The sequence below is a fragment of the Podarcis cretensis genome (assembly GCF_951804945.1).
Source record: "Podarcis cretensis genome assembly, chromosome: 13".
In the NCBI taxonomy this organism is placed as follows: domain Eukaryota; kingdom Metazoa; phylum Chordata; class Lepidosauria; order Squamata; family Lacertidae; genus Podarcis; species Podarcis cretensis.
In genome coordinates, this window is record NC_137182.1 from 46,833,503 (window position 1) to 46,861,498 (window position 27,996).

Consider the following 27,996-nt stretch of genomic DNA (forward strand, 5'->3'; position numbering starts at 1 on the left):
CCTCCAGAAAAAAGCACTGTTTTTTTTATAATTTTTATATAAATATTTGGGCAGCATTATGTCCTACCCAATCTCCAAATACAGTAGAAACCAATCCAGGCCTTCTTTCGGTGCAGGAAATCTGATCTTGTTTAAAAATTGTACTTTAAGAACAAAACAAAAAAGCACACACACAACCGTACTCTTAATTAGCGAAGGACAAAGTTTCCAGGGACGCGGGTGGCACTGTGGGTAAAACCTCAGTGCCTAGGACTTGCCGATCGATCGTATGGTCGGTGGTTCGAATCCCCGCGGCGGGGTGAGCTCCCGTCGTTCGGTCCCAGCTCCTGCCCACCTAGTAGTTCGAAAGCACCCTTAAGTGCAAGTAGATAAATAGGTACCGCTTTATAGCGGGAAGGTAAACGGCGTTTCTGCGCTGGTGCAGGCTCGCCAGAGCAGCTTTGTCACGCTGGCCACATGACCTGGAAGTGTCTCCGGACAGCACTGGCCCCCAGCCTCTTAAGCGAGATGGGCGCGCAACCCCAGAGTCGGTCACGACTGGCCCATACGGGCAGGGGTACCTTTGCCTTTACCTAAAGTTTCCAGAACAGGAGACGAGTGTCACTCTTATTGTGGGAAAACCACATCTATTGTGGCATAACCTTTCATGGACTGGAGCTCACCTTTGCCAGATCCTGAGTTACACATGATTTAGGGAGACCAAAGTGTGAAACTGCTAAATTGCAATACTGGTAGAGATTCAGTGCCATCTCTGGCAGTCAATTTCAAGCATATTATATGTATTAATCAGCATACCAGTGCCAGGATGGCTGTGTTATTGATGGCTGTTTTGCAAATTCATTGCCACTGTAAGGCACTTATTTATCACCGTCCTAAATTTTCTGCAGTTCATTTCTCTCTGAATTCACAGTTTACGATTCCCACCCAAACTCCCAACAGTGTGTTTGTTGCAATTCAATATAACACTTTGTCCATCTGATGGACTGGAGCGAAAGCTTATGCCACCATAAATTTGCTAGTCTCTTGCAGCAGAAAGGAGTCTCCTGGCACCTTGAAAGACTTAGGCAGCTTCCCCTCTGGAATTTGCAGGATGAATAAGAGCAAAAGATGTTGAGGATGGTAAATGGGAATGGGTGGGGAGGATTAGTTCTGAGAAGGAAGTGCCCCCTCTCCTTTGGACGGCTGCCAGGTTGAAGCTGCAACAAAGGAAGAGCTTGAGCTCATAAGCCGCTAAATAGCATTATCCGTAACCGATGGGAAGGGGAGGGGAAGAGAATCGGATCCTGCAAGCCACTTCCTTGACACATGGAAAGAGGGTTCTAAGCTTGATGCAAAGGTGCTTAACCAGCACTGCAGATTATTATTATTTTTTTCAGTTGTCGACCAAAGATGGTTGTCAACGTCCCATTTCTAAAATATTTTTTTTATTAGTATTTGTTATTTTTTTAAAAAAAAATGGTATCCAAAGGAGTCCAGGGCTGCAAACAACAAACTGAGAAAGCATCTTAGGAGCAATTCCAATACAGATGCATACTGGGGAAGATCTCAAAAGGCTTGTAGGAAGACGAAGGTCTTCAGTAGATGACAAGCAGACAGCAGAGATGGCACCAGCCTAACGTTCAAGGGGAAGAAGTTCCATACAGTGGGTGCCACAGCAATGAAGGCTTGAGCAGTATATTGTATTGGATGGGCGCAGAGTTCAATTGGGTATGGGGTGAGAGATTCTTTCAGGTGATTATTTATGAATCAGGTGATTGACAGTTGTATCAGGGACCACATGAACCCTTATATCCCAGCTTGGTCACTGAGATCGTCCGCAGAAGCATCGCTGGTCGTTCCCCAAGTTGACAAAAGCTCACCTGGCAACAAGAGACCGAGCCTTTTAGTGTTACCGGCCCAGTATTGTGGAATAGTGCAACAGTGACTCCGCAAGTGCCTTTCATTTAAAACTTGAAACATCTGCTGGAAACTTTTCTATTCCATCAGGTTCATGCTTCATCATTTAATCAGGTATTCTTCTTCTTTAAAAGTTAACTCTTTTTAATACAAATACTTATGAAGACAGCCCTAGAAGCAGCTCCCCATCCTGGCTAAGAGGAAATGTCTTTTTCTAAAGCAAAGAGTGCACCACTCTTTAACTCAAGAGTAGACCCCTTGAATTGAATATAGACCTTTTAACCATGCCCATTAAGTTCAATGGGCCCATCCCAAGTAAGACTATTTTTTTCCCTTCAGAATTATCTTTATTCATATGCAAATGCTAAATATTAAAATGCATACAATTGAGTTAAGATGTATTTTGTCAGGAGGCAGCCCTTATTTAGAGAAAGACATAAATATTCCAGATAAATGGGGTGGGGGTGGATGGGGGAGAAATGCATATGGTGGGGGGGGGGTCAGACTATCTTTCCCTCTGACTCCCCTGTACTCATCACTGCCTCCTGCTGGACAGACTGCTATGTACCGGTAACTCGTATCTTACAGGGAGCTTACATACTGAGGGTCCACATGTATATAGTGATACCTTGGTTTGCATACGTTTTGGATTACAAACATGTCAAACCCGGAAGTGCGTGTCCCGGTTTGCAATATTTTTTTTGGATTACAACCATTTTTTTTTATTACAGTGTTGCCCTGCAAGACGAATGCCTCGCAAGACGAAAAACCCGCTAGACGAAAGGGTTTTCCGTTTTTCGAGGCGCTTCGCAAGATGAATTTCCCTATGGGCTTGCTTCACAAGACGAAAACGTCTTGCGAGTCTTTTCCCTTTCCCCCCCCTTTTTCTAAGCCGCTAAGCCGCTAATAGCCACTAAGCCGCTAATAGCGCTAATCCGCTAATAGGGATGCTTTGCAAGACGAAAAAACCGCTAGACGAAGAGACTCGCGGAACGGATTATTTCCGTTTTGCGAGGCACCACTGTATTATGAACAATTTTTTTTTGAAGGCCTCACTGGCGAAAGCGTGCCTTGGGCTACCACCTGTTTTGGTTTACAAACGGACCTCCAGAACGGATTATGGTTGTAAACCAAGGTACCACTGTACTAAAAAAATGTATAAAGCCAGGAACCCAGGGAACTGCCCCCACCCCTTGCAAGGTGGAGGGCTGTTAACCAAAGTTTGAGTTTCCTCCGCTCTCCATTCATTTATCTATTCCACCCCACCCGTGCAAACGTGCAAGTTAAATGTGTGTGAGTTGTGAGTTACACACAGCTGTGAGTTACCTGTATTTGAAGTGTATGTGAAGAGAGACCCTTCCATCAATTGCAGTGTGTGTGTGTGTGTGTGTGTGTGTGTGTGTTGGGGGTCAACATCAGGGAGCTAAACCAGGCGCCCCTCCAGCTCTTTGTAGAAATAAAGAGCCAAAGGCTTGGTAGTTCTGTCAAACTGCTTTTATTGGGGAGCTCAAGATGTCCTTCCCTTCGCTTGAATGGACCGTCCGCATCCTTGCCCTAATCTAAATGATACACACTTTCACTTCCTTTTTTCTTCTCCCCATGGGTGCAGGGTGTTTGCCGTGCTTCCCTGACCCGCGACAGGATCCTGCCTTTCGGCCGACGGACATCCAAGCTACATTTTAAAAGTAAAAGACTAAAATGTTGCTAAAATTAAGACCGGAGCCATTTCTCTTCTTGCGGGACTGCGCTTGGGGAAAGGGGGGGGGCGCGTCCCCACCAGCCTGGGTATCGCTAAAACAGTTCCGCCTGGAAAAGATAGGAAAGGAAAAGAAAAAAGTTGGTTCCGGAACTGGAATATTAATAGATAACGTGTAAAACGTGCAGGGGTAAGCAAGGAAATAATAAAAGAATCTATTGAATAATTATTAAACTACAACAACACAAAAGATGGAAGACGTTAGAAAAAATATATTGAAATCACACATGGGTAAAGGGAAGTGGGGAATTTATAAAAATTTCTAATATAATATTTCTAATTGCGTTGCATTTATATATAGCAAAGGGAAGTCTATAGCGATTAGGTGTATTTTAATCTAGTCAACTATGTAATAGGCTTATGTTACAAAACTAATATGGATTTTGAATTTGATGTTTGTAATTCTTTTTCGGTTTTGGAATAAAGTTTAAAAAAAAAGAAAAGAAAAAATTTAGGGAAAAAGAAACCACACTCACTCACCCTGTGGTCTAGCTCCTTGCAAATCACTACTTTGACACCCGCCCGGCAAAAACGTGACTGCTTTGTTCATGGCAAAGCATCCTGCAAAGTCGATCCAGAGAGTGGATGACCAAACTTTCCAAAATCTGCTCATCGTTATGAACTCTGTAACACTGAAGAACTGGTGCATGTGTTTGCTTGCTTTCCTCTTCCCTCCTCACCCCTTTTTCCTTAAGTGTTCTATCTCTTAGACTGCAAGCGGAGATGTGACTCATTGTTGCTATTTGTAAGCTATTCAAGGAGCCTTTCGGGGCTGAGGAGAAATCTAGAAATGCCTTAAATGTGCGGGGAACTAAAAATAGGGTCTTCTGCTCTGCACCTTTTAACAGGTTTCTTGGAGACATCCAATTGGATACCTTTGGGAACAGGATGCTGGGCAAACATTCAAAAGACAGCCATTCCCAGGCTAGCAGCAACAGACTGTGCTCCCTTCCCTCCTTCAGCCCAACAGTCCCCATCAATTTACTCTCGCCTCTCCTTGCTAACTCTGGAAGTTTTGACAGGGTTGCCATATTTCAAAAAGTGAAAAACTGGAGACAAAAGTTGTTGAGCTTTCTTTTGCAAATTCTCAAAAAGAGAGAGGTTTCTGAGCTATTTTAAAGGAAATTTGCCAAAATCTACGCTTTCGACATATGTTGCAATACGTCTGGATTTTCCTGGACATTGAAGTGTTTTCTGACGAATCCTGGCTACGTCTGAGAAATTCCAGACGTATGGCAACCCTAGTTTTACATTGGGAGGATAAAGAATATGCAAACCATGCCTGTATTTCTTGCCACTTCAGACTCTACCTTGCCCTGAGCATAGGGATAGAGGAAGCTGTCTTTTACTGTGGGCTTTTGGGTCCATCTTAGCTCAGTATTGTCTACTCTCTATTGTCTGTTCTCCAGGTCCTTTTAAGCAGGGGACATTCCCGGCCGTACATGGCGATGCCAAGGGACCTGGGACCTTCTGCATGCAAATCAGATCCCGTGGTAATGAGCTACAGCCCATTTTAGAAAGCAGAGTCCTCCCCAATCACATCCGAGCCATCATCACCCCCACACAAGGACCATCTAGTGAGAGGGAGAAGAGGAATGTTCTCTACACTTTGCACCTTTTAAAGCTGCTTCCATGGGCGAAATCAGGAGTGTGGAACCTGTGGCGTCCCCAATATTGCTGGACTCCCCACTCCCATTAACCCCAGCCAGCATAGCCAGTGGTCAGGGACGATGGGGGCAGTTGTTCAGCAACATATAGAGGGCAGCAGATCTGCCCCACCACCCAAGCGGTATACACGAGCTCTAAGTAGGACCCTCGTACCTACGGGACCGCCTCTCCCAGTATGCCCCATGGAGGACCTTAAGGTCCATAAATAGTAACACCCTAGTGGTCCCAGGCCCTAAGGAAGTCAGATTAGCCTCAACCAGAGCCAGGGCCTTCTCAACACTGGCTCCGGCCTGGTGGAACGCTCTGTCTCATGAGACCAGGGCCCTGCAGGATCTGATTTCTTTCCACAGGGCCTGTAAGACAGAGTTGTTCCACCTGGCCTTTGGCTTGGAGTCAATTTGATTCCCTCCCCCCTTTCTTTTTTCCTTTCTCCTCCTGTGATGAGGCTGTATTTTAATGTTTCAATGTTGTATTTTAATCTTGTTTTTAAGTTGTATTCATTCAACTTGCTTTTATTATTGCTTGTTAGCTGCCCTGAGCCCGGCCTTGGCTGGGGAGGGCGGGGTATAAATAATTTTATTATTATTATTATTATTATTATTATTATTATTATTATTATTATTACTAGAGTGGCTTCCAGCAGCAGATACACTGGGCAGAACAGCAGTGGGGTTGGATTGCTCAAGGCAGTGACAGCATACATAGCAAACCACCGAGGGCACTGCTCCTAACAGCCTCCACCCAAGCCCATACACCTGGGTCCCATGAATCCAGACCTCCCTTTGCCGCAAATCACAAATCCTATCACCGGTCAGATTTCAGAATTTCATAGAATTACAAATCCCACTTCTGGCTGAGCTTTGGCCAGCAAATTCCGCGTTGCAAAGTTGCACAGCGGCTGGAGATGGACAGACAGGTTGTGTACCCACAGCAGTGACCACAGGAGAAACGGCCCAGAAAGAAGAAGAGTTTGGATTTGATATCCTGCTTTATCACTACCTGAAGGGGTCTCAAAGCGGCCAACATTCTCCTTTCCCTTCCTCCCCCACAACAAACACTCTGTGAGGTGAGTGGGGCTGAGAGACGTCAAAGAAGTGTGACTAGCCCAAGGTCACCCAGCAGCTGCATGTGGAGGAGCGGAGACGTGAACCCGGTTCACCAGATTACGAGACTACCTCTCTTAACCACTACACCACACTCTGCCATGGTGTATCTGCAGCGGCACAAAGGGATGCCTCTATCTGCCCTAGTTGCAACAAAACATGTCTCTCCCACATCGGCCCCTGCAGCCACAGCAGGCGCTGTGACTCTCCAACAGCTTGACTTCACTTCTCCATTGTCAACCCAACCCACCGGCGCCCAGCTTCCAATTCCACCAGGCAAGAGTTGCAGCCATAATGGGTCTCCTCCACCTTGCCTTACCTGACGGAGGCGCTACGTCAGGATGACGTTACTTTTCCCCCTTCCCTTGGTTCTCAGGGACGACCTCTGGGGCTGGGGCTGGCGGCGGTGGAGGAAGCAGCAGCAGAGACCCCACCGGCGGCTTCTCCTTGGTCTCGCTGGGGGCCACCTTCCCGGGGGTGAAACTGGATCCGAAGAGGCCGTGGGTGCCTGCGTTGGATGCCGAAGAAGAAGAGGAGGAGGAAGAAGCGACGCCACTACCCCCACCGTGAGCAGGCTTGGTCGGGAGGCCTCCAGAAAGGAAGGCCGTGTACTGGTTCCAGAAAGAGAGGGGTCCCACCCCCACGAGCTGGGCCGGGATGTCGCGCCCCAGGAAGTCCTGGAGCTTGACCTGGCCCCCCGACAGCACCGGCACGGGGCCTTCTAGGGGCAAGCGCCTCCCTCGGCGGGCCTGGTTGCTGCTCCACACGTGGCCGCTGAGATTAACCTTTCAGAGAAAGACGAAAGAGACGGGCACTTAAAACAGGCGGCGCCCTGAGCCTACGCTCCCATTAATAATAATAATTTATTATTTATCCCCCTCACCCATCTGGCTGGGTTTCCCCAGCCAATAGAATATTAAAAACACAATAAAACATCAAATATTAAAAACTTCCCTAATCAGGGCTGCCTTCAGATGTCTTCTAAAAGTCAGATAGTTGTTTATTTCCTTGGCATCTGATGGGAGGGTGTTCCACAGGGCGGGTGCCACCACCAAGAAGGCCCTCTGCCTGGTTCCCTGTAACCTTACTTCTCGTAGTGAGGGAACCACCAGAAGGCCCTCAGAGCTGGACCTCAGTGTCTGGGCAGAATGATGGGGGTGGAGACGCTCCTTCAGGTATACTGGGCCGAGGCCATTTAGGGCTTTAAAGGTCAGCACCAACACTTTGAATTGTGCTCGTAAACATACTGGGAGCCAATGTAAGTCTTTAAGGACAGGTGTTAAAATGGTCTGGCGGCCACAAGGGGAGGAATGCTGCCGGTTTGACCCAGAAGGCAGGAAGCTTCCTCATATCGAGTTCACCCAGCTCAGTATTGTCTATACACTAACTGGTAGCAGCTCCATACCCTCCAACATTTCTTCGACGAAAATAGGGACACCCCATTCCATAAGGATAATTTTACTGTTTATACCCCACACATCTTACTGGGCATCTTCCAACATATTAAAAAACATAATAAAACAATTTAAAAAAGCTTCCGTATACAGGATTGCCTTCAGATGGCTCGGGTGTGTGTGTGGGGGGGGGGATAACTCCATAGCCTTTAACATTTCTCCAATGAAAAAAGGTTCATCCTAAGGAAACGTGAGGGACGCAGGTGGTGCTGTGGTGTAAACCACTGAGCCTTGGGCTTGCCAAGGTTGGCGGTTTGAATCCCCGCAACGAGGTGAGCTCCCGTTGCTCAGTCCCTCCTCCTGCCAACCTAGCAGTTCGAAAGCATGCCAAAAAATGCAAGTAGATATGAAATAAGTAAAACAACTAATGGTGAGGATTTGCTGAACAAATAATCTGAATTGGAATATAAGAAAGGGAGGTGTGAGGAGGTCGGGAAAATAAGTTAAAAGAAAATAAGTGAACGGAAATTGTACGTGTTTTTAAATTGTTTTTATTTCTGTATTTTTATATTTTTGTATTTTTATATTTTTGTTGTTTCTTTTCTTTTTGTATCATTTTTGAAAACTTTAATAAATATATTATTAAAAAAAAATAAAAAATGAAAGTAGATAAATAGGTACTGCTCCAGCGGGAAGGCAAATGGCGTTTCCATGCGCTGCTCTGGTTTCACCAGAAGCGGCTTAGTCATGCTGGCCACATGACCCAGAAAAACTGTCTGTGGACAAACGTCGGCTCCCTTGGCCTGTAAAGCGATATGAACGCCGCAACCCCAGAGTCATTCGTGACTGGACTTAACTGTCAGGGGTCCGTTACCTTTAAGGAAAAGTGGGACGTTCTAGGATGAAATCAGAAACCAGAATGGATTCTCTAAATCAGGGATGTCCCCTGGAAAATAGGCACACTTGGAGGGTCAGCAGCTCTCCAGGAATTTCAGGCAGGGGGCATTCTTAGGCCTACCTGTAGATGCTGGGAACTGAACCGGGGAACTTCTGCATGCAAGGCAGATGCTCTGCCGCTGAGCTATGGTCCTGTCCCATTTCTATCATTCGCCATGGCTTCTAAGCATGCTTCCCAATGGAAGCAAACCACCTTAATTGGTGCCCACATGTGCAATGCCGAACATCAAAGTATAGGCGGCTGCCTATATTCTGCTGTTTCAAAGACTTCTGATCCACAGCTGCCAAAAATAATTATTCAACCCCCACTGCAAATCAGGTTTATTATAAGAATTCCCAGACTTTCAGCTGCTTGCAACGAGCCAATCGAACAAAAGAAAATGAAATAGCTAGGCGCAAAGGATGCTTCAAGCGGGTCCCCCCAAATTCAGCTGAAATTGCAACTTGTACTGGCTCTTCACTGGTCCTGCTAGCTAGGGATGATGGGAGTTGTAGTCCAACAACAGCGGAAGACCCAAGTTTGGGAAGCACTGTGAGAGAGACGAAGCAGAGTGGCGATAGCAGCACAGGCTTCTGAGCAAGAAAATGAGGGTCTAGCGACCATGGTACAGGCCTTCAGCCAAAAATCCTTTCTCCCCTTTCCTTTATGTTAATGTTGCTTTCCTTTCTTTTGTGCTTTCACACAATTCAGGTGTGTGTGTGTGTGTGTGTGTGTTTGAGGGGGTTGTTACAGGTTGCTGTTTTTGTTTTAGGATTATTGTTATTTTTTAAAAAAAACACAGTTTCTTTAAATTTTCTGGTAATTTCCTTAATACATTTAGTTTACTGCATGCATGCTTTATGTCACTTTCATTTCCTTTTTAGGAAAAAACATTTATTTAAAAATAAGTAACAAACACCAACAAGCTACACCACATGGGGACAGGAAGCTGCAAGCCTTTGTAAGGCCTAAGGTAATCAAACTGGGCTGCTGCTGTACTGCCAAGATGCATTTTAAACCTTCAGGCTTTAATAAATGTGTGTTTACAGGGATTCTATTGCTACAGACTTTTATTTTGTTGCTTCTAAATAAATATATCATGAACTGCCGTGTGATCTTAACCTGATGGGTGGTCCAAGTGGAAGAAACGATAATTATAATACTAAAAAGATGTTTTGCCACACTCCAGAACTGTGAGGCAATGTGGTATCGTATTCTCTGCAATGGTGCCCTTCGTGCCCCAGTTCTGCCTCTAGAGGGGGGCAGAGAGCGCACCAAGTGCAACCAGCTTCCTGTGTCAATACTGTGTAAGGGAGATGTACTTCCTGTAACGGTGCCTTGCACTGCCCAGTTCTGCCTCTAGAGGGGGACAGACAGCACGCCAAGTGAAGCCAACTTCCTGAGTCAATAAAGCGATGGAAAAGGAAATCACAAGGGAACGGGATAGACAGAACACTTACTATAATAGGAGACACTGAGAAGGCACAACGGTCTCTCCCTTACCTGGTGGTGGGCAGCCAGCGCATGCTTGCGCAATGCGGCCCTGTCGGGAAAGGCCTGTTTGCAAATCCCACAAACCAGCGTTGGCCCCTCTTTGGCTTGACTGCCCTCTTGCTTCTCCGATGGGCCTTCCCCGCCGGTTTCCTGTTCCTCCTCCTGTTCTTGCGGCATTGCCCCTCCTGCCTTTTCCCCCTCCGCCTTCTCTTCCCCTTCCTGCATGGGCCGCTGAGGGCTTCCGGGCCCTGATGGCAAGGCAGCATTGGTGCCACCGTCTTCCTCTTCCGCCTGCACCGCTTCTCCCCCTTCCTTGGTGAGGCCTGGAGCTTCCTGTTCCGGGCTGGAGGGCCCCTCAGCCTTCTCCCCTCCACTTTCCAGGGAGTCTTCGTCAGTGGGTTCTTCTTCCTCCTCCTCCGACAGTTCCTCGTCTTGCGGAGGGGCCTGTTGCTGCGGTTGCTGCTGCTTCTCGCCTTCCCCCAAGGTGGCCCCTTCCGAAGTCGGGGTCTCAGGGAGGAGCGCCCCATTGGGGATCTGCCCTCCCAGGTGCATGCGGACGTGCTGCTGGAGGCTAACGGCGTTGGTGAACTTCTTCTGGCAGATGGGGCAAGAGTTCTGGGCCCGGGCGGCCGAGCTGGTTTTGTGGCCCACAAAGTGAGCACGCAGGTTCCCCCGTGTGGAGAAGGCCCGCCCGCACACCTTGCACTTGAAAGGCCTCTCCCCTCCGTGCTGCCCATAGTGGAGCTGCAGGGCTCGAGGGCAGCTCAGGACCCGCAAGCAGATCACACACTGGTTGGGCCCCGAAGAAGCGGGCAGGGAAGAGGAGGAGGAGGAACCAGCCACAGCCTGGGCAGCCGTGACGGGAGCAGAGCAAGAAGACGATGACGGAGACCCCTGGCGGTCAATCTTCTCCACCAGCTGCTGGAGCTTGGAAGTCTCCGAGGGGGACGCTTCCAGCACGTAGGGGAAAGGCCCCACCGCTGTGCCCGCCTTGAAGTGATTGGCTAGCAAGGCCCAGCTGGGCAGCGATCCCACCAGCTTCCCCAGCTGAAGCCGGGCACCCTCCGTCTCCCTTTCCGGCGGGGTGTTCTCGTCCCCCTTCCCTTTCGCCTCCACTGCCTTCATCAGAACCAGCTTGTTGAAACTGGGCAAGGCCTGGGCTGCCGCCGACGGCGAGGCCCCGGACAGCAGGGTGAGGCTCTCGGTGGCGCTCAGGGCCTTGCGTTCGGCGGTGGGCGGAGGGGTGGTTTCCTCTCCAGGCTCGGCCTTTTCGGGCGGCACTGACATGCCGTAAGGTAGCCCCGACGTGGTGAGGACGTAGTCCAGGTGCTCGGGGACGGGATGGGGGTTCATCTGGACGTGGGGGTATTTCTCCCGGTGGCGGTGGAAGTGCACCTTGAGGTTGCCGCGGGTGGTGAAGCGGTTGCCGCAGATGTTGCACTTGTAAGGGCGCTCGCCCGTATGGGAGCGCAGGTGGATCTGCAGGGCGCTGTCGCTGCCAAAGACCTTGCCGCAGAAGCGGCATTTGTGGCGCCCTCCGGGCTTCTCCTCCAGCCTGCTTTCTAACCCTCCTCCTCCTCCTCCTCCCCCCGCTCCTCCCCCGTTCTTCTGCCGCAGGAGCCCCGGAGACGTCGCCTGTTCCAAACCCCGGGCGGTGCCCAAGCACTGGGCGGCCAGGATGCCCGTAGCTGTGGGGAAGGCCGGAGCCAGGAGCTGCTCGGCCTTGGGCACTCGGGCGCCTCCGGGGAAAGGGTGGTAGAGGTGGAAGAAAGCAGGCTTGGGGACCTCAGGGGAGCTGGACGCCTGGGTCCTCCCTGGCTCTGTTTTGATGGAGAAGACCGGCAAGGGGGGCTTGGGAGGAAGAGACACTCCTGGGGCTGGCTCGGAGGAAGGGGTCGGGGAGCCAACCTGCCCCAGGGAGCCCAGCAGCAGCACCTGGCGGCAGATCTGCTCGGTCATCTGCATTTGGTGCAGCTGGCGTTGCTGCAGGACCCGGAGCTCTTCCAAGATGAGGGGGATGTTGAGGTGCCCGGCGGGGACAGAGGCGGAGGAGGCGGGCAGTGTTGGGGGAGGCGGGGGAGGGGGCCGGGGAAGGGCCGCTTCTTGGGTTGGGTCGGCCAGCAGCGTCCCCGATTCGACGTCCATGCTCTGAGGGCTCTCGGGACGGACTTCTACCGAGGAAGAGGAGGACGAGGAGGAGAGGCTGGAGTGGTCCTGACCAGCAGCGGCTGTAGCTGCCGCCGCAGAGGAGCAGGTAGGCTGCTCCGAGCAGCAGGAATCCACGTGAGCGGACAACTCGGAAGGATCCTTGAAGTTGGTACGGCAGGCGGGGCAGGATAATGGGGCTGTCTCGTCCCCAGTATCTCCTGCAGAGAAAGGGAGACAAGAGAGAAAGGGGGTGCGGTTATTTTGGATCAGCAATCTATTTCGTTCATCACGTTTATATATCACATACTTATCTCCAAGATGGTGTCCGTAGTTCTTCTCTTTCCAATTTAATCCCCAAGTAGGTTAGGCTGAGTGAGTGATTCGCCCCAAGTCACCCAGTGAGGATTTGAATCCTGGTCTCCCAAGTCCTAATCCGACACTCTAACCCAGTGTTTCTCAAACTTGGGTCCCTAGTTGTTGTTGGACTCCAACTCCCATAATCCCAGCTATTAGATACCAAAGGGGCTAGTCTCAAAGTCTCCCAAGTCCTAATCCGACACTCTAACCCAGTGTTTCTCAAACTTGGGTCCCTAGTTGTTGTTGGACTCCAACTCCCATAATCCCAGCTATTAGATACCAAAGGGGCTAGTCTCAAAGTCTCCCAAGTCCTAATCCGACACTCTAACCCAGTGTTTCTCAAACTTGGGTCCCTAGTTGTTGTTGGACTCCAACTCCCATAATCCCAGCTAGCAGGGATGATGGGAGTTGTAGTCCAACAACAGCTGGAGACCCAAGCTTGAGATACAGTGGTACCTTGGGTTAAGAACTTAATTCATTCTGGAGATCCGTTCTTAACCTGAAACTTTTCTTAACCTGAGGTACCACTTTAGTTAATGGGGCCTCCCGCTGCCACCGCCACGCGATTTCTGTTCTCATCCTGAAGCAAAGTTCTTAACCCAAGGTACTATTTCTGGGTTAGCGGAGTCTGTAACCTGAAGCGTCTGTAACCTGAGGTACTACTGTACTCTGCTCCAACCACTACAGCACTCTGGCAACCAAGCCCACCTGATCTTTAACCAGAAAGATGCACAGGACAACTGCAGATCAGATAGAAGCTAGTGGCAACACTCAGATTTTAGTGAACGGAAACAGGATGCAGGAGGTCCCAGGTTCACCCTCTGACAGCTGCATAAAGGACGTGGCTATCATTGGCTATTGGCCATGATGGCTCTGCTCTGCTTCCTTGGTCAGAGGCAGTTATGCTTCTGAATACCAGCGGCCGGAAGCCACCGGAGAGGAGAGCGTGCCTGTGCTTGGGTCTTGTTTGCTAGTTTTCCACAAACATCTGGTTGACCACTGTGAAAACAGGATACAGTGGTACCTCAGGTTACATACGCTTCAGGTTACAGACTCCGCTAACCCAGAAATAGTGCTTCAGGTTAAGAACTTTGCTTCAGGATGAGAACAGAAATTGCGCGGCAGCAGCAGGAGGCCCCATTAGCTAAAGTGGTACCTCAGGTTAAGAACAGTTTCAGGTTAAGTACGGACCTCCGGAATGAATGAAGTACTTAACCCAAGGTACCACTGTACTAGACAGCACACACTACTGGCCTGATCCAGAAGGTTCTTCTTATGGCTGGAAACAAGCGTTCAAATTTCGCCAGGCACGTTTTGCACCTGGCTATTGGCCACTTGTGACCAAATGAATTTGCCCGGGTGTCAGGATGGTGCCTTGATGTCTCCACCATCTAGAAGTGTGTGCCTGAGGATCCTTGGATCCGGGCTGTTTTCACACACTAGCAAGACATCTTGCAGAATTCTATCCATTATATTTTATCTGCACTATCGGAATGAATTTCTGGAACCAAAAAGTCATATTGAAAAATACACGACTTTCGAGCCATCTGGCCCCAAAATAGCAACTAGGCATTCCGTTTTGGCAAACTGTAACCCTGGTTTAAGGAGCCATTTGGTGCATAGCTTATATAACTGAGTATCTAACACTGGCTGGAAATGTCCCTTGCTTGAAACTTTGCCGGCCAGTGTGGACAATGCTGAGTTAGACCAAAAGTAGAGTGGTACCTCTGGTTAAGAACTTAACTCATTCTGGAGGTCCATTCTTAACCTGAAACCTTAACCTGAGGTACCACTTTAGCTAATGAGGCTGCCACCATGCCGCCAGCACACAATTTCTGTTCTCATCCTGAGGTAAAGTTCTTAGCCTGAGGTACTACTTCCTGAGGTAAAGTTCTTAACCCGAAGTGTCTGTAACCCGAGGTACCACTGTATAAGGAAGCTGGCCCATTTAATGCTCACAACTAGGTACGTCCTCCAACTTGTGTTACAACCCTCTCTCTGCTCAGGATCTGCCAATATTTTGACGTAAACATATACTGTATTATATTAATTACATTGTATGTCTAGTTAATGCAGCATTTGTCAAGCTTGGATTCCCAGATGGTGTTGCACTACAAGTCCCAGAATCCCCAGGCAGCTTGGCCAATGGTGAGGGTTGACTGACAGCTGCTCTTTCGGACCTCTGGTCCTTCCGTTGGAGGTTCTTTAAGCTGGAGATGTACAGTGATCCCAGCAGCTTCTCCATGCTAAAGCAGCTGCCTTGCTGTAGCCCCCTCCCCTAACACACTATGCCCCACCAGCAAGTACCTGGTTTTGCAAATAGGTAAAGGTAAAGGTAAAGGTACCCCTGCCCGTATGGGCCAGTCTTGACAGACTCTGGTGTTGTGCGCCCATCTCACTCAAGAGGCCGAGGGCCAGCGCTGTCCGGAGACACTTCCGGGTCATGTGGCCAGCGTGACATCGCTGCTCTGGCGAGCCAGAGCCGCACACGGAAACGCCGTTTACCTTCCCGCCAGTAAGCGGTCCCTATTTATCTACTTGCACCCGGAGGTGCTTTCGAACTGCTAGGTTGGCAGGCGCTGGGACCGAGCAGCGGGAGCGCACCCCGCTGCGGGGATTCGAACTGCTGACCTTTTGATCGGCAAGCCCTAGGCGCTGAGGCTTTTACCCACAGCGCCACCCGCGTCCCTGGTTTTGCAAATACTCACGTTAAAAAGAAAAAATGAAAGACCATAAGACGAGCCCCAGTGGATCGTGCCAGTGGCTCCTCTAAGTCCAGCATCCTGTTCTCACAGTGGCCAACCAAATGCCTATGGGAAACTGGCAAGCAGGATTCGAGCACAAGGGCTCTCTCCCTTCCTGCAGTTTCCAGTACGCTTCTGGTATTCAGAAGCATTACCTCCTTCAACTGTGGAGGCAGAACAAAGCCATCAAGGCTAGTAAGGCAATGAAAGCCTTAACCTGCATGTTTTTTTCCTAATCCACTCTTAAAGCCATCTAAGTTGGTGGCCATCGCTGCCTCCTCAGGCAGTGAGTTCCATAGTTTAACTACGCACTATTTCCTTGCCACAGGGTGTGACAGAAAAACTTTTCTGTCTGTTTCCTCCATATGTCGAAAGCAAGCAATGTTTCCACTTCTCATTGCCATCCTGTTATACAAACAAACCTGCCAGCCCAGAAAACGTGGCAGGCATGCCAAAGACATCGTTCTACCCGGACACTGAGATCCAGCGCCGAGGGCCTTCTGGTGGTTCCCTCACTGCGAGAAGCCAAGTTACAGGGAACCAGGCTGAGGGCCTTCTCGGTAGTGGCACCCACCCTGTGGAACACCCTCCCACCAGATGTCAAAGAGAAAAATAACTACCAAACTTTTAGAAGACATCTGAAGGCAGCCCTGTTTAGGGAAGCTTTTAATGTTTGATGCATTACTGTATTTTAGTATTTTGTTGGAAGCTGCCCAGAGTAGCTGGGGAAACCCAGCCAGATGGGCAGGGTATAAATAATAAATTACTATTATTATTATTATTATTATTATTATTATTATTATTAAAAATGGAAGGAAACAAAAATATAGAAGAACCTCCTTCCTTGGAGGTTTTTAAGCAGAGGCTGGGTGGCCATCTGCCATGGATGCTTTAGCTGAGATTCCTGCATTGCAGAGGGCTGGACTAGATGACTCTTGGGGTCCCCCCAACTTCAAAATCCTATCATTCTACGAAATGGGAAGGCAGACAAACAGATATCATGCAATTTTAAGAATGGAAAAGAAAGATTGAGATCACCATGGCAAACATTTTTTTTTTGATTACCTGAAAGCCCAACCCACATCCAACTAATTTGCAAGCCCCCTTCTCCAGCAACCCACCTTTGCAAGGTTTTGCCCATTCATACATCGTTCTCTCTAGAAAGGAAAGAAGGAAGGAAGGAAGGCAGAAAAGAAGGAAGCACACCTGAAAATTATCCACCTTATTCCTACAGAACAGGTAACAGGGGGTTCTGGATGCAGACAATGGGGACGGAAAGGCTCAAACAGGGCATGGCAAATCAGACAGGAGCCTGGCTGGCTGTTTGGGTGGGTGGGGGGAAAAGGGCCAGGATAAACTACTAGGATGGATGGATGCGTAAATGGGTTGATGGCAATGCAGGAGCGCGTGGGGAGAGACGGGCGCCTGGAGGGAGATCTCTGGGCCCGGCTGCTTCCCCTCCAGCCCTTGCTAGGAGGCCACGGCCGCCAGGTCGCCCCCTCTCCCCTTCCCCAGCCGGCTGGACCAGCCACAGGGGCGAGGAGCCCACCTGCGGCCTCGCCCATCCTGCAGTCGCCGCCGGCGCCCGCGGCTCCGTCGCCCGACGCCGCCACCTCCTCCGGCTGCTGCTGTTGCTCTCCGTGCGCTCGGGAGCCGCTCATCTCGGCCCGCCCGGCCGCCTCCGATCCCGGAGGATGGAGGAAGAGGAGGAGGCAGGCGGCGGCCAGACGAGCGGTGGGCTGCCGAGAGCGGCTCCCACCCGGCCGCAGCAGGGACCTCTGGTGTCGGGAGGGCGGCTGCCGCCGGCGGAAGGAGAGGGCGCTGCGCCCCCGTGCGCCCTGGCTCCGGAGCGCACCTGGAGACGGAGGGATGGAGAGCCAGGAAGGAGGAGGGAGGCAAGCGAGCCGAGCCAGGACGGAGGAGGAGCCCTGCTTTTAGGAGCCCCCCCTCAAAAAACCCGGACCTTTTGCAAATCGATACATTTTTTTAAAAAAATGTTACATTTATATTAGCCCACCTTTCATCCAAGGAGTAAGGCAGTGCACAATAATTATTATTATATATATATATAGATAGATAGATAGATAGATATAGATATAGATATAGATATAGATATAGATATAGATATAGATATAGATATAGATATAGATATAGATATGTGGGTTAAACCACAGAGCCTAGGACTTGCTGATCAGAAGGTTGACAGTTCGAATCCCCGCGATGGGGTGAGCTCTCGTTGCTCTGTCCCTGCTCCTGCCAACCTAGCAGTTCAAAAGCACAACAAAGTGCAAGTAGATAAATAGGTACCACTCCGGTGGGAAGGTAAACGGCATTTCCGTGCGCTGCTCTGGTTCGCCAGAAGTGGCTTAGTCATGCTGGCCACATGACCTGGAAGCTGTATGCCGGTTCCCTCGGCCAATAAAGCGAGATGAGCGCCACAACCCCAGAGTCGGTCACGACTGGACCTAATGGTCAGGGGTCCCTTTACCTTTTATATATATTATATGAGGGGGGGCAGGGAGGTGCATCTGCCCTCTGATCAATAATAATCATTAAAAATACATAGCAAACTGAGGTTCTGCCCCCCCAACAAAATTCCTGACTACGCCCATGTTTATATCCCAACTTTCCGCACCCCAAGGAGCTCACTGTACCTGGTTCTTCCCCACCACATTTAATAATAGAATCATAGAGTTGGGGGGGGACCCTGAGGATCATCTAGTCCAACCCCCTGAAATGCAGGAATATGCAGCTGCCCCATAAGGGAATCCCCACAACAATATACTGTATATATTTATTTAAATGTTGTATTTATATTATTCCACCTTTCCTCCAAGGAGCTCAAGGCAGGGTACTTTTCATCTATGCTCTTAATTTTATTTCTTGCATTTATATCCCAACCTTTTCTCCCAGGGAGTTCAAGGTGGCATACCTGGTTCTTCCCCATCCCACTTAACCCCCACAACGACCCTGTGAGGTAGGTAAGGCTGAGAGACAATGACTGGCCCCCAAGGTCACCCAGGGTGTTTCAGGGCCAAGTAGAGTTTTGAACTCTGGTCTCCTAGGTCCAGCACTCTGCCGATAGCATCATACTAACTTTCCCTGAAAGGTGGGTTAGAAATCTGTAACAATCTTAATCGCAATCTATTTTTAAGGAGAAGGGCTCCCCTTAGATGGATTCCCCTCATTCCAAACAAAGTTGCCCATCTATGTTATCATCTTCTGCGCCAGTGCATATCTAGATACAGTGGTACCTCAGGTTAAGAACTTAATTCGTTCCGGAGGTCCGTTCTTAACCTGAATGTTCTTAACCTGAAGTACCACTTTAGCTAATGGGGCCTCCCGCTGTCGCTGCGCAATTTCTGTTCTCGTCCTGAAGCAGAGTTCTTAACCTGAAGTACTATTTCTGGGTTAGCGGAGTCTGTAACCTGAAGTGTATGTAACCCGAGGTACTACTGTATGTGCCTTTGAAACTGTGGGAACAAACACAAGATGCTGCCTTATCCCAAGTCAAACTGTTGGTTCATCTAACTTAACATGATTTTAGCCAGGATTTTAGCCAGGGTTTCTCTCCCAGTTCTGTTGCTAGGGATTGATCTGTTCTACCACAGAGCTACAGCCCTTATTATCATACTGTAAGACTTCACACAGGACCAAATTACAGGATCTGTAATTTGATACAGAACTGCAACCTGAAAGAAGTAACTGAAACAACATCTTCTTCTTCTTCTTCTTCTTCTTCTTCTTCTTCTTCTTCTTCTTCTTATTCTTATTATTATTATTATTAAAAAAATACTAAATTTGTATGCTGCCCTATACCTGCAGGTCTCAGGATGGTTCACAGGATAAAATCAGAATATAAAATCACAAAATCAAAACAAAAACAACCCAATAAATCCCCAACTCAATAAACTCCATATGACATATAATATAAAAATATATTATATTATTGCATTTCTGTTCCCACTTTCCTTCAAGGAGTTCAAGGCAGCGTACCTGCTTCCAATTTTATCCCCATAGTAACCCTGTGAGGTAGGCTAGGCTGAGAGAAAGTTGACTGACCCAAAGTCACCTAGTGAGCTGAGGGGGGATTTGAACTCTGGCCTTCCGGGTCCTAATCTGGCACTCTGACCATTAGACCACACAGTCTTACACACTTCGGAACATGGTGTTACTATTGGTTCATACACCCCACCCTTCAGGGCTTTTTCCCCCAGCCGGAACTCACTGGAACTCAGTTCCGGCACCTCTCAGGTGGATGCCATTGCCATTATAAGAGAACAAGGGAGGCGTTCATGGGGAGTTTTGGCCCCACTTTTCCCAGAAAAACAGCACTGCCACCCTTGCTCTTATGAGAGCCTAGGACACCTTACATCAAGAAAAAGAAAAAAATCCATCACTGAAAACTCAAGTAAAATCCCACTGCATTATTATTATTATTATTATTATTATTATTATTATTTGTATACCGCCCTATACCCGGAGGTCTCAGGGCGGTTCAAAGAAAAGATCAACATAAAAACCACAATATATATACAGTGGTACCTTGGGTTACATACGCTACAGGTTACAGACGCTTCAGGTTACAGACTCCGCTAACCCAAAATAGTACCTCAGGTTAAGAACTTTGCTTCAGGATGAGAACAGAAATCGTGCTCTAGCGGCACGGGGGCAGCAGGAGGCCCCATTAGCTAAAGTGGTACCTCAGGTTAAGAACAGTTTCAGGTTAAGAACGGACCTCCAGAACGAATTAAGTTCTTAACCTGAGGTACCACTGTAATCAAAATGAAAACAACAACCCAATACCCGCCCCCCCCAAACATAGAGCCGCATTTTAAAAGGGCATAGGATGCCAATCAGATCAGCCAAAGGCCTGGTTAAAAAGGAATGTTTTTGCCTGGCGTCTAAAGGTGTATAATGAAGGCACCAGGCAAACTTCCCTGAGGAGAGCATTCCACAGATGGGGAGCCACTGCAAAGAAGTCGCTGTTCTCGTGTTGCCACCCTCCGCACCTCTCCAGGAGGAGGCATACGAAGAAGGGCCTCAGAAGAAGCAAATCTACCAAAACAGCCAACAACAATGTGCAAAGACAACCAGTTACAATGCACCCTAAAGGCTTGCAAAAACAGGTATGTTTTCATCCGTTGCCTAAATGTAAACAAGTGGATAAGCAGATCTCTACAGGGAGGGAGCTTCATAGTTGAGATGCCACCATGGAGAAGGCCCTGCTTCATGCAATAACCTCATTGACTGAACTTACTGAAGTTCCCACGAGCTGGGCCCCTCCTGCAGATCTTACCAAATAGGAATCTGCCTTAAATTGCATCAGACCATTGGTCCATTTAGCTTAGTGTTGTCTTCACTGATTGGCAGCAGCTCATCAGAGTTCCAGACAGGGAACTTAGGGGAGGTAGCAAGGATTGAACCCGGGACCTTCTGCGTGCAAAACAGATGAGTTACTGGGTTGGCCGTTGCCAGGGAAGGCATTCTTCAGATATGTAGGGAGTGTTGGACTTTCCATCTAGCATATATAGTCAAACCTCGGCTCCCAAACGCCTCTGTTATCGTATGTTTTGGCTCCTGAACACCAAAATGCTGGAAGTAACTACTCCAGTTTTTGAATGATTTTTGGAAGCCAAACAGTTTCTGGAGAATATTTTTCTTTTTTCTCCATTGACTTTGCTGACCGCCCTTTGATCCTCAGTTGTCGAACGTTTCAGAAGTTGAACGGTCTTCCGGAACATATTACGTTCGACAACCAAGATTTGACTGTGCCCCCAGAAGCAAAGGACTCTTCCTTTTGAGAGATGCACCAGCAGGTTCTCAGGTTTCTTGCAACGTGTTTTATCACATTTAGGAATAAGATGTCATGCAGCTATATGTTTGTGGGGTCTTTGCAACAGACTTGCTCTCTCAAGTGAATTGAAATCTATATAATTTGCAATCAGAGCATAGGAACTCTGCAAGTTTAGTACCTGGATGAGCTTAACATAGTTACAGTGGTACCTCGGGTTAAGTACTTAATTCGTTCCGCAGGTCCGTTCTTAACCTGAAACTGTTCTTAACCTGAAGCACCACTTTAGCTAATGGGGCCTCCAGCTGCCGCTGCACGATCTCTGTTCTCATCCTGAAGCAAAGTTCTTAACCCGAGGTACTATTTCTGGGTTAGCAGAGTCTGTAACCTGAAGCGTATGTAATCCGAGGTACCACTGTACATTGGGTTCAACCTATATGTGGGGTTGTGCTTTTGCAGCTTAATGTATGCTTCACAAGAGGTTGGATGCCGGAATCCAGAAATATAGAATATGAAAGCTAGTCTTAAAAACTGACGTGTCATCAAACTCCAGCTTCCAGCAGCACCTTTACTCTCCCATGTGCAGACAACATCAAGGACATCACAAGCAGCAAATACTTTACGAAATCGAACACCTTTCCTCTAACACAGACGTAGGTAAGCAGTTGCTCACAAGGAGTTATCGGCTCTGCAGTGAGCACAGAACTGGACCTCTGAGGTTTCTTTCAACACTAAAATTCATCACAACTATTAAGGTAGGGTTGCCATACGTCTGGAATTTCCTGGACGTAGCTGGCAATTGTCCAGATTTTCATTTTTTGAAATATGGCAACCCTACTATAAGGCACTGGAGCCCGTCACACCTTAGAACCAGGATCTCCAAAAGATTGCCCCATCTCCTATATTCCTAACCGATCACTGTGTTCTGTTGGAGCAGGATGCTAAGAGATACCACCCGGGCACCTGGGTGCATTTACTTAGAAGCACCAGGTTGGAGTGCACACCATATATTTGCAGAAGCAAAAAATTGTCCAGTGATGTTTGGTTGTGCAGGATGATAAACCTGGCTGAGACCCTACTGGCCCACAGACTGTCTCGCCAGAGTGGTGCATGTACTGGTTATCTCCAGCTTGGACTACTGCAATGCGCTCGATATGGGGCTACCTTTGAAGGTGACCCGGAAACTGCAACTAATCCAGAATGCGGCAGCTAGAGTGGTGACTGGGAGTGGCCGCCAAGACCATATAACACTGGTCCTGAAAGACCTACATTGGCTCCCAGTACATTTCCGAGCACAATTCAAAGTGTTGATGCTGACCTTTAAAGCCTTAAACGGTGTCGGCCCAGTATACCTGAAGGAGCTTCTCCACCATCATCGTTCCTCCTGGACACTGAGGTCCAGCTCCGAGGGCCTTCTGGTGGTTCCCTCCCTGCGAGAAGTGAGGTTACAGGGAACCAGACAGAGGGCCTTCTCGATGGTGGCACCTGCCCTGTGGAACGCCCGCCCATGAGATGTCAAGCAAATAAACAACTATCTGACTTTTAGAAGACATCTGAAGGCAGCCCTGATTAGGGAAGTTTTTAATGTTTGATGTTTTATTGTGTTTTTAATATTCTGTTGGGAGCCGTCCAGAGTGGCTGGGGAATACTTAATATGTTATTATATTATTGTTGTTGTTCTTCTTCTTCTTTCAGGAATCCATGCTTAACTGTGCTCAGATTTCCCTTAAATAAACTCTTCCCAAAGGGACCATAAACTTTCCTGCACCTCACCAGCTTGAATTTACTCCTTTTGGAGTAAGGATGCATCTAATCGGTTCCTTTCCTCCACCAGCCTCCATCCTGATTTCTCGCTCCAGCACAGATTCTTAGAGGAAGCTGGAGTCAATCCAGTCCAGTTGCCTCAAGCAAAGGACTGAAAAGGGGCGGTGGGGGGGGGGGAGAGCGAGATGGGGTGGGTGATGGGGAACCAGGGGGATGGGGGGAAGAGAGACCTCACTTAACACAAGAGAGACTATCTAGGACTCTGCGAGTTACTTAGCAACAGCACAAAGAGCAAAGAGAGCGGGAGAGAAAAGAAGCAGTGTGTGGCAAAAATATGTGTGTGAGGAAGTGTGACAGAATGCATATGTGTGTGACCGTCTCTTCCTGGTTCTCTGGGGTGAGGGGAGTCACACACACACACACACACACACACACACACACACACGAGATGTCGAGGAAAGCACTCAGAAAGACTGTGCCATATTCACGTTGCACTTTTAAAGCGCTATGATGCGACGTTAAACCATCATGGCTTCCCCCACCCCACCCAAAGAATTCTGGGAGCTGCAGTTTGCGGAGGTTGCAGAGAGTTGTTAGGAGTCCCCTCTATTTCCTTCTTGGGGCTACGATTCCCCCAGTAGTTCAATCCTTCTTCCCAGGGAATTCTGGGAATTGTAGCTCTGTGAGGGGAATAGCGATGTATCAATAGGGGAATTCCCGGGAAACTTTGGGAATTATAGCTCTGCAGGGAGAATAGTGGTGTATCAGTCCCTCTTCCCAGGGAATTCTGGGAACTGTTGCTTTGTGAGGGGAATATTGGCCTTATAACAACTCTTGGCACAATTAACAAAGTACAGCTCCCGGAATTCTTGGGGGGGGGGGGGGAAGCCGTGACTGTTTAAAGTGGGAAAGAACAAGGTGAAAGTGGCCTGTGGCAGCGATGGCATGGAAGGGCATGTATCGCACACATGTGTAACAGAGGGTGTGACAGGCCATGTCATGGTACCAGGATGTGGGCCTGAGAGAGAAGGTGCAGAAAAATGCATGTGAGAGCAGCATAGCAATTTTTTTTTGGGGGGGGGGGGCAGGATCAAGGCACATTTGTGGAAACGATGCTCCAGTGGGCGCAGTGGATTGGCTGTGTATGAATGAGGGAGGGTACAGGTCGCCAAATCCTTGTGCGCTGTCTGTATGCCATGCTCAAAATCAATGCACAGCCCAATCCTATCCTTGTTTTACTTGGAAGAAAGCTACACTGTGTTCAGGTGGAGGCTTACTCCCAAGTAAACGTGTGCCAGGTTGCAGCCTTTGCGTGCAAGGGAAACAAGAATGTGGGTAGGCATGTAACAAAATGGTGCTAGTTATAGTGTGTAAGGCTGCAGTTCTGAAGACTAGGGAATAAGATTCACTGGGCACAGTGGAACTTGCATCCGACTAAATGTGCCTAGGACTGGGCTGTAGATTGTGAAGGAAATTGCTTTGGTTGTAGTCAAGCTGATTATTCCACATCGGTCAGCTTGGGTGGTGGCTCCTCCTTCTCGTACCATTTTCCTGATCAATGCAGCTTGACTCACTTCTTTGAGTCACCTGAAGTTGTCATGCTCTACCAAGACCTTTCTACAAAGCGCCTGAACTATTCTTGTAGCAGACTGAGGCCTAGTTCGGCATGGGCTCAGGACTGCAATGCCTCAAGGACTGTGTCTCCCCCATATGAACTGAGCAGGACCCTGGAGTCATCATCCGAGGTGCTTCCTATGTGAGAAGTCTGGCAAAATGGGAATGGGCCTTTTCTGTGGTGGCTCCAGGGAGGCTTGCCTGGCCCCTTTGTTGCATATCTTTAGGCACCAGGCAAAAACATTCCGCATTTCCCAGGCCTTTGGCTAACTAAACAATATAGCCTTTTAAACTGGGTATGTGTGGTGGGGTTTATTGTTTTTGCTTGTTACTAGGTTATGCATTTTTGTGTTTTTATATTGTAAACTGCCATGTGATTTACACCTGTGCAAATTTACACCCCGTGAAGGGTTGTATAGTAATAGTAGCAACAACAACAACAACAACAACAACAACAATGTATATCTGTGGGGCAGTGGGAGCTAAAGGATGGAAACCTCTGGGTTGCAAATGGGGCTCAGAGGTGGGGTATAGTGGCAAGCTGAGATCTAACCCGGAAAGGCCTTCAGCCACCAACCCATTAGATGTCCTTATGTGAACCAATTTTCTCTCGCTCTAAGTTTTGCCCACCCAGTGGGTAAAATGAGCATGAGTGAGGTTAACTGGCCTACCTGACAGGGTTGTTGGAAGGTTTATGATTATTTCATTTATATTGCATCACTCATGTACACAACACTTCCTTGCCCCCTAAAGCATGGGAGGATTTTCAGCCCTCACCTCCAAGGGACCAAACGGATGATTCCTGGGATAATTTTTGTGGAGCGGTCAGAAATGGCATGCATTTTGGGAGTCAGTTGGTCTTTGGGGCCTTGAAAACCCAGTGGATGTGCTGGTGACTGTGTCTAAGCTTTTAAATCTCATCGCCCATCCTTCCTGTAGAGGCCATTATGTTAGTGGATGCTTGGTTGCTGATGGTAAGTCAGAGAGAAAGAGAGAGAGAGAAAGAAAACGAGGATGAAAAGGAAGTTCTTATGTGACTACAGTACATGTGAGAATAAGCATGGCAGAATTTATGCTCCTAGATAGATGTGTTTTGAGCTTGTCAGTAAATCGTAGAGAGACCCAAACATACAGGCAACCGGCTAGTTACAAAGCACACTTTCGGAGTTTTCTAACTTCCTTCCAGTTTGGAAACAAAACTTTCTTTCTCTTTCGCCTCCTTCTCACCCCTTCCTTGCCACCCAGCTCCTGGTGTGCCCCCACCCCATGGCGCACCCTTTCCCACACTGTTGCCATCCCCCATCCCCATGGCACCTGCCAGCTCTCCTTGACACCCCCCCCACAAAAGAAAACGCCCTCCCCTCCAGGAACCCACCGTTCTCAGAGGCTGTGGAACCTTCACAGTCGGAGATGAGCTGTTGGGGGTTCCGCTGTTTTCTCCGAGACATCCCTGCGGAGGGGCTGGGGGCTGGGGAGGGGACCCCAAGTCTCTCTCTCTCTTTGGTGGGGAGCCAGTGGGCACCTGATCCCTCTCTCTCTCAGGAATGGGATCTCTCCAGCAACCCCCCCCCAAACCCAAGCCCCCTCCTCTCCCACACTCACACATACTTAAGGGACACGCCTCCTGCTTTTGTGAACCTCATTGTAAAAGCAAAACTCTTAATCTTTCTGAACACTCTTTTTCTTTTGTACTAGCAGGGATTGAAAGGGGGGGTGGGAAGAGAGAGAGAGGGAGAGGGCAAAATTAACTCCTTCTTTGCCTGCAGCTATCCCAGTCCTCTGCAATTTTTTTAAAAAAAACACCACATAGGAGAGCATCTGCTTTCTAACGCTGAAATGCAGCCACCTCTGTGGTGTGAGGCCAGACTCCCAGCTAGAGGTGAAATTTATTTGATGACGCCCAAAGAATTTATGCCAGTTCAAATGCGGTTTGCAAGCACCAAGATTTACAGTTCGCTAATATTATGTGTCCAACAGGCTGGATCTGCTTCAGTGAAGCTTGTCTTCCTAAATACTTGGTTATGTTACCTTTCAGAAAAAATTCCCACGAGTTTTCCTGGGGCAGATGTTAAGCCAACTGGCCAGTAGTTCCCATTTGGATCCCTTTTTAAAAATTGGTGCTACAGTAGACATTTTATAGTCCTTGGGTAAGGAGGCTGGACTGAGGGACATATATTTTTGTTAGAAGACCAGTAATTTCACTTTTGAGTTCTCTCAGGTGGATGCCATCCAGACGTGGCAATTGGTCAGTTTTTATTTTCCCTATTAGGCCTATAAGCTCATCACTCATCACTACCCTCTGCCTCTGCACCTCAGACTCCCATCCTGCAAAAAAGTTAGTGTAGGCCAGGGGTAGGCAACCTAAGGCCGGGGGGGGGGGGGGCTGGATGTGGCCCAATCACCTTCTCAATCTGGCCCGCGGATGGTCCAGGAACCAGCATGTTTTTACATGAGTAGAATGTGTGCTTTTATTTAAAATGTATCTCTAGGTTATTTGCAGATCTCTCACTTTGTTGTGAGTCATTAGGTGAGCCTGGAAGACTGGGTATCAGACTTTTAAAAGAAATGCGATCATGTGCTTGAGTGGCTGGTGAACAGATCTGGGATGCAGGATTCTGCACTTCAACCCCATCCAAGCTATGGGTTTCTTAAATTGTCTTGGATAAGGTGGCAGCTGAGCCTCCATTTTCCCCATCTGTGAAATGGGCAAGATGGCAATAGTAAGCAAATTAAATTGCCGGAGCAAGCTAAATAAGGAGGAGATAATCCAAGATGAGGAAGAGATCATTAAAGGGGTGCTGAGATTTCATGGGGCTCCGGAACATTTATGGGATAGTAGTGTAGGGTCTGAAACTTGTCAGCCCTTCCTCACTTGTATTTGTGTTGCATTGGTTGTCCATAAAATATGGACAAATTGAAGAGTGGAATGGTGGAGCCCACAATCACCAGTGGTCCGTTGCTGATCTAGAATGAGCAGAAAAACCTGGGATTTTTATTTACTTATTATTCCATTTATTTCCCAACCCTCCTTTGAGGCACTTATGTTCAAGGCACAAGGTACACGGTTCTCCTCTCTCCAGTTTATCTTCACAACAACCCTATGAGGTAGGCTAGGCCAAGAGAAGGTTTAAGCAATTGAACCCTGGTCTTCTAGGTCCTCCGCGGGTGACGCTGTGGGTTAATCCACAGAGCCTAGGACTTGCTGATTGGAAGGTCAGCGGTTTGAATCCCTACGACGGGGTGAGCTCCCGTTGTTCGGTCCCATCTCCTGCCAACCTAGCAGTTCGAAAGCACCTCAAAGTGCAAGTAGATAAATAGGGACTGCTC

The 27,996-nt window shown here is 48.5% G+C and overlaps 1 protein-coding gene across 3 annotated transcripts; it reads right to left on the minus strand.

Moving 5' to 3' along the window:
- Positions 1–3,375: 3,375 nt before the first annotated feature.
- SALL2 (spalt like transcription factor 2) lies at positions 3,376–26,173 on the minus strand. 3 transcript variants are annotated; one of them, XM_079951542.1, is made up of 5 exons: positions 17,047–17,249; positions 16,619–16,654; positions 10,258–12,614; positions 6,743–7,208; positions 3,376–3,702 (listed from the first exon to the last, which is right to left on the minus strand). In XM_079951542.1, the coding sequence occupies exons 1-4, from the start codon at positions 17,156–17,158 to the stop codon at positions 6,771–6,773; spliced, it is 2,943 nt and encodes a 980-aa protein (XP_079807668.1). In that variant the 5' UTR covers positions 17,159–17,249; the 3' UTR covers positions 3,376–3,702; positions 6,743–6,770. The 3 variants fall into 3 exon arrangements, with proteins under 3 accessions (XP_079807668.1, XP_079807670.1, XP_079807669.1); XM_079951544.1 differs by lacking the exons at positions 16,619–16,654; positions 17,047–17,249 and adding an exon at positions 26,045–26,173; XM_079951543.1 differs by lacking the exon at positions 16,619–16,654 and having other exon boundaries at positions 17,047–17,384.
- Positions 26,174–27,996: the final 1,823 nt, after the last annotated feature.

Bases quoted from the DNA above. Each gene is read 5' to 3' on its own strand.
- SALL2 (XM_079951542.1), bottom strand. From the start codon at position 17,158: ATGAGCGGCTCCCGAGCGCACGGAGAGCAACAGCAGCAGCCGGAGGAG. The intron at 16,655-17,046 runs GTGGGCTCCTCG...TTTCCTTTCTAG, and splicing joins CAGGATGGGCGAGGCCGCAG to AGAGAACGATGTATGAATGG. The intron at 12,615-16,618 runs GTGGGTTGCTGG...CTTTCTCTGCAG, and splicing joins ATGGGCAAAACCTTGCAAAG to GAGATACTGGGGACGAGACA.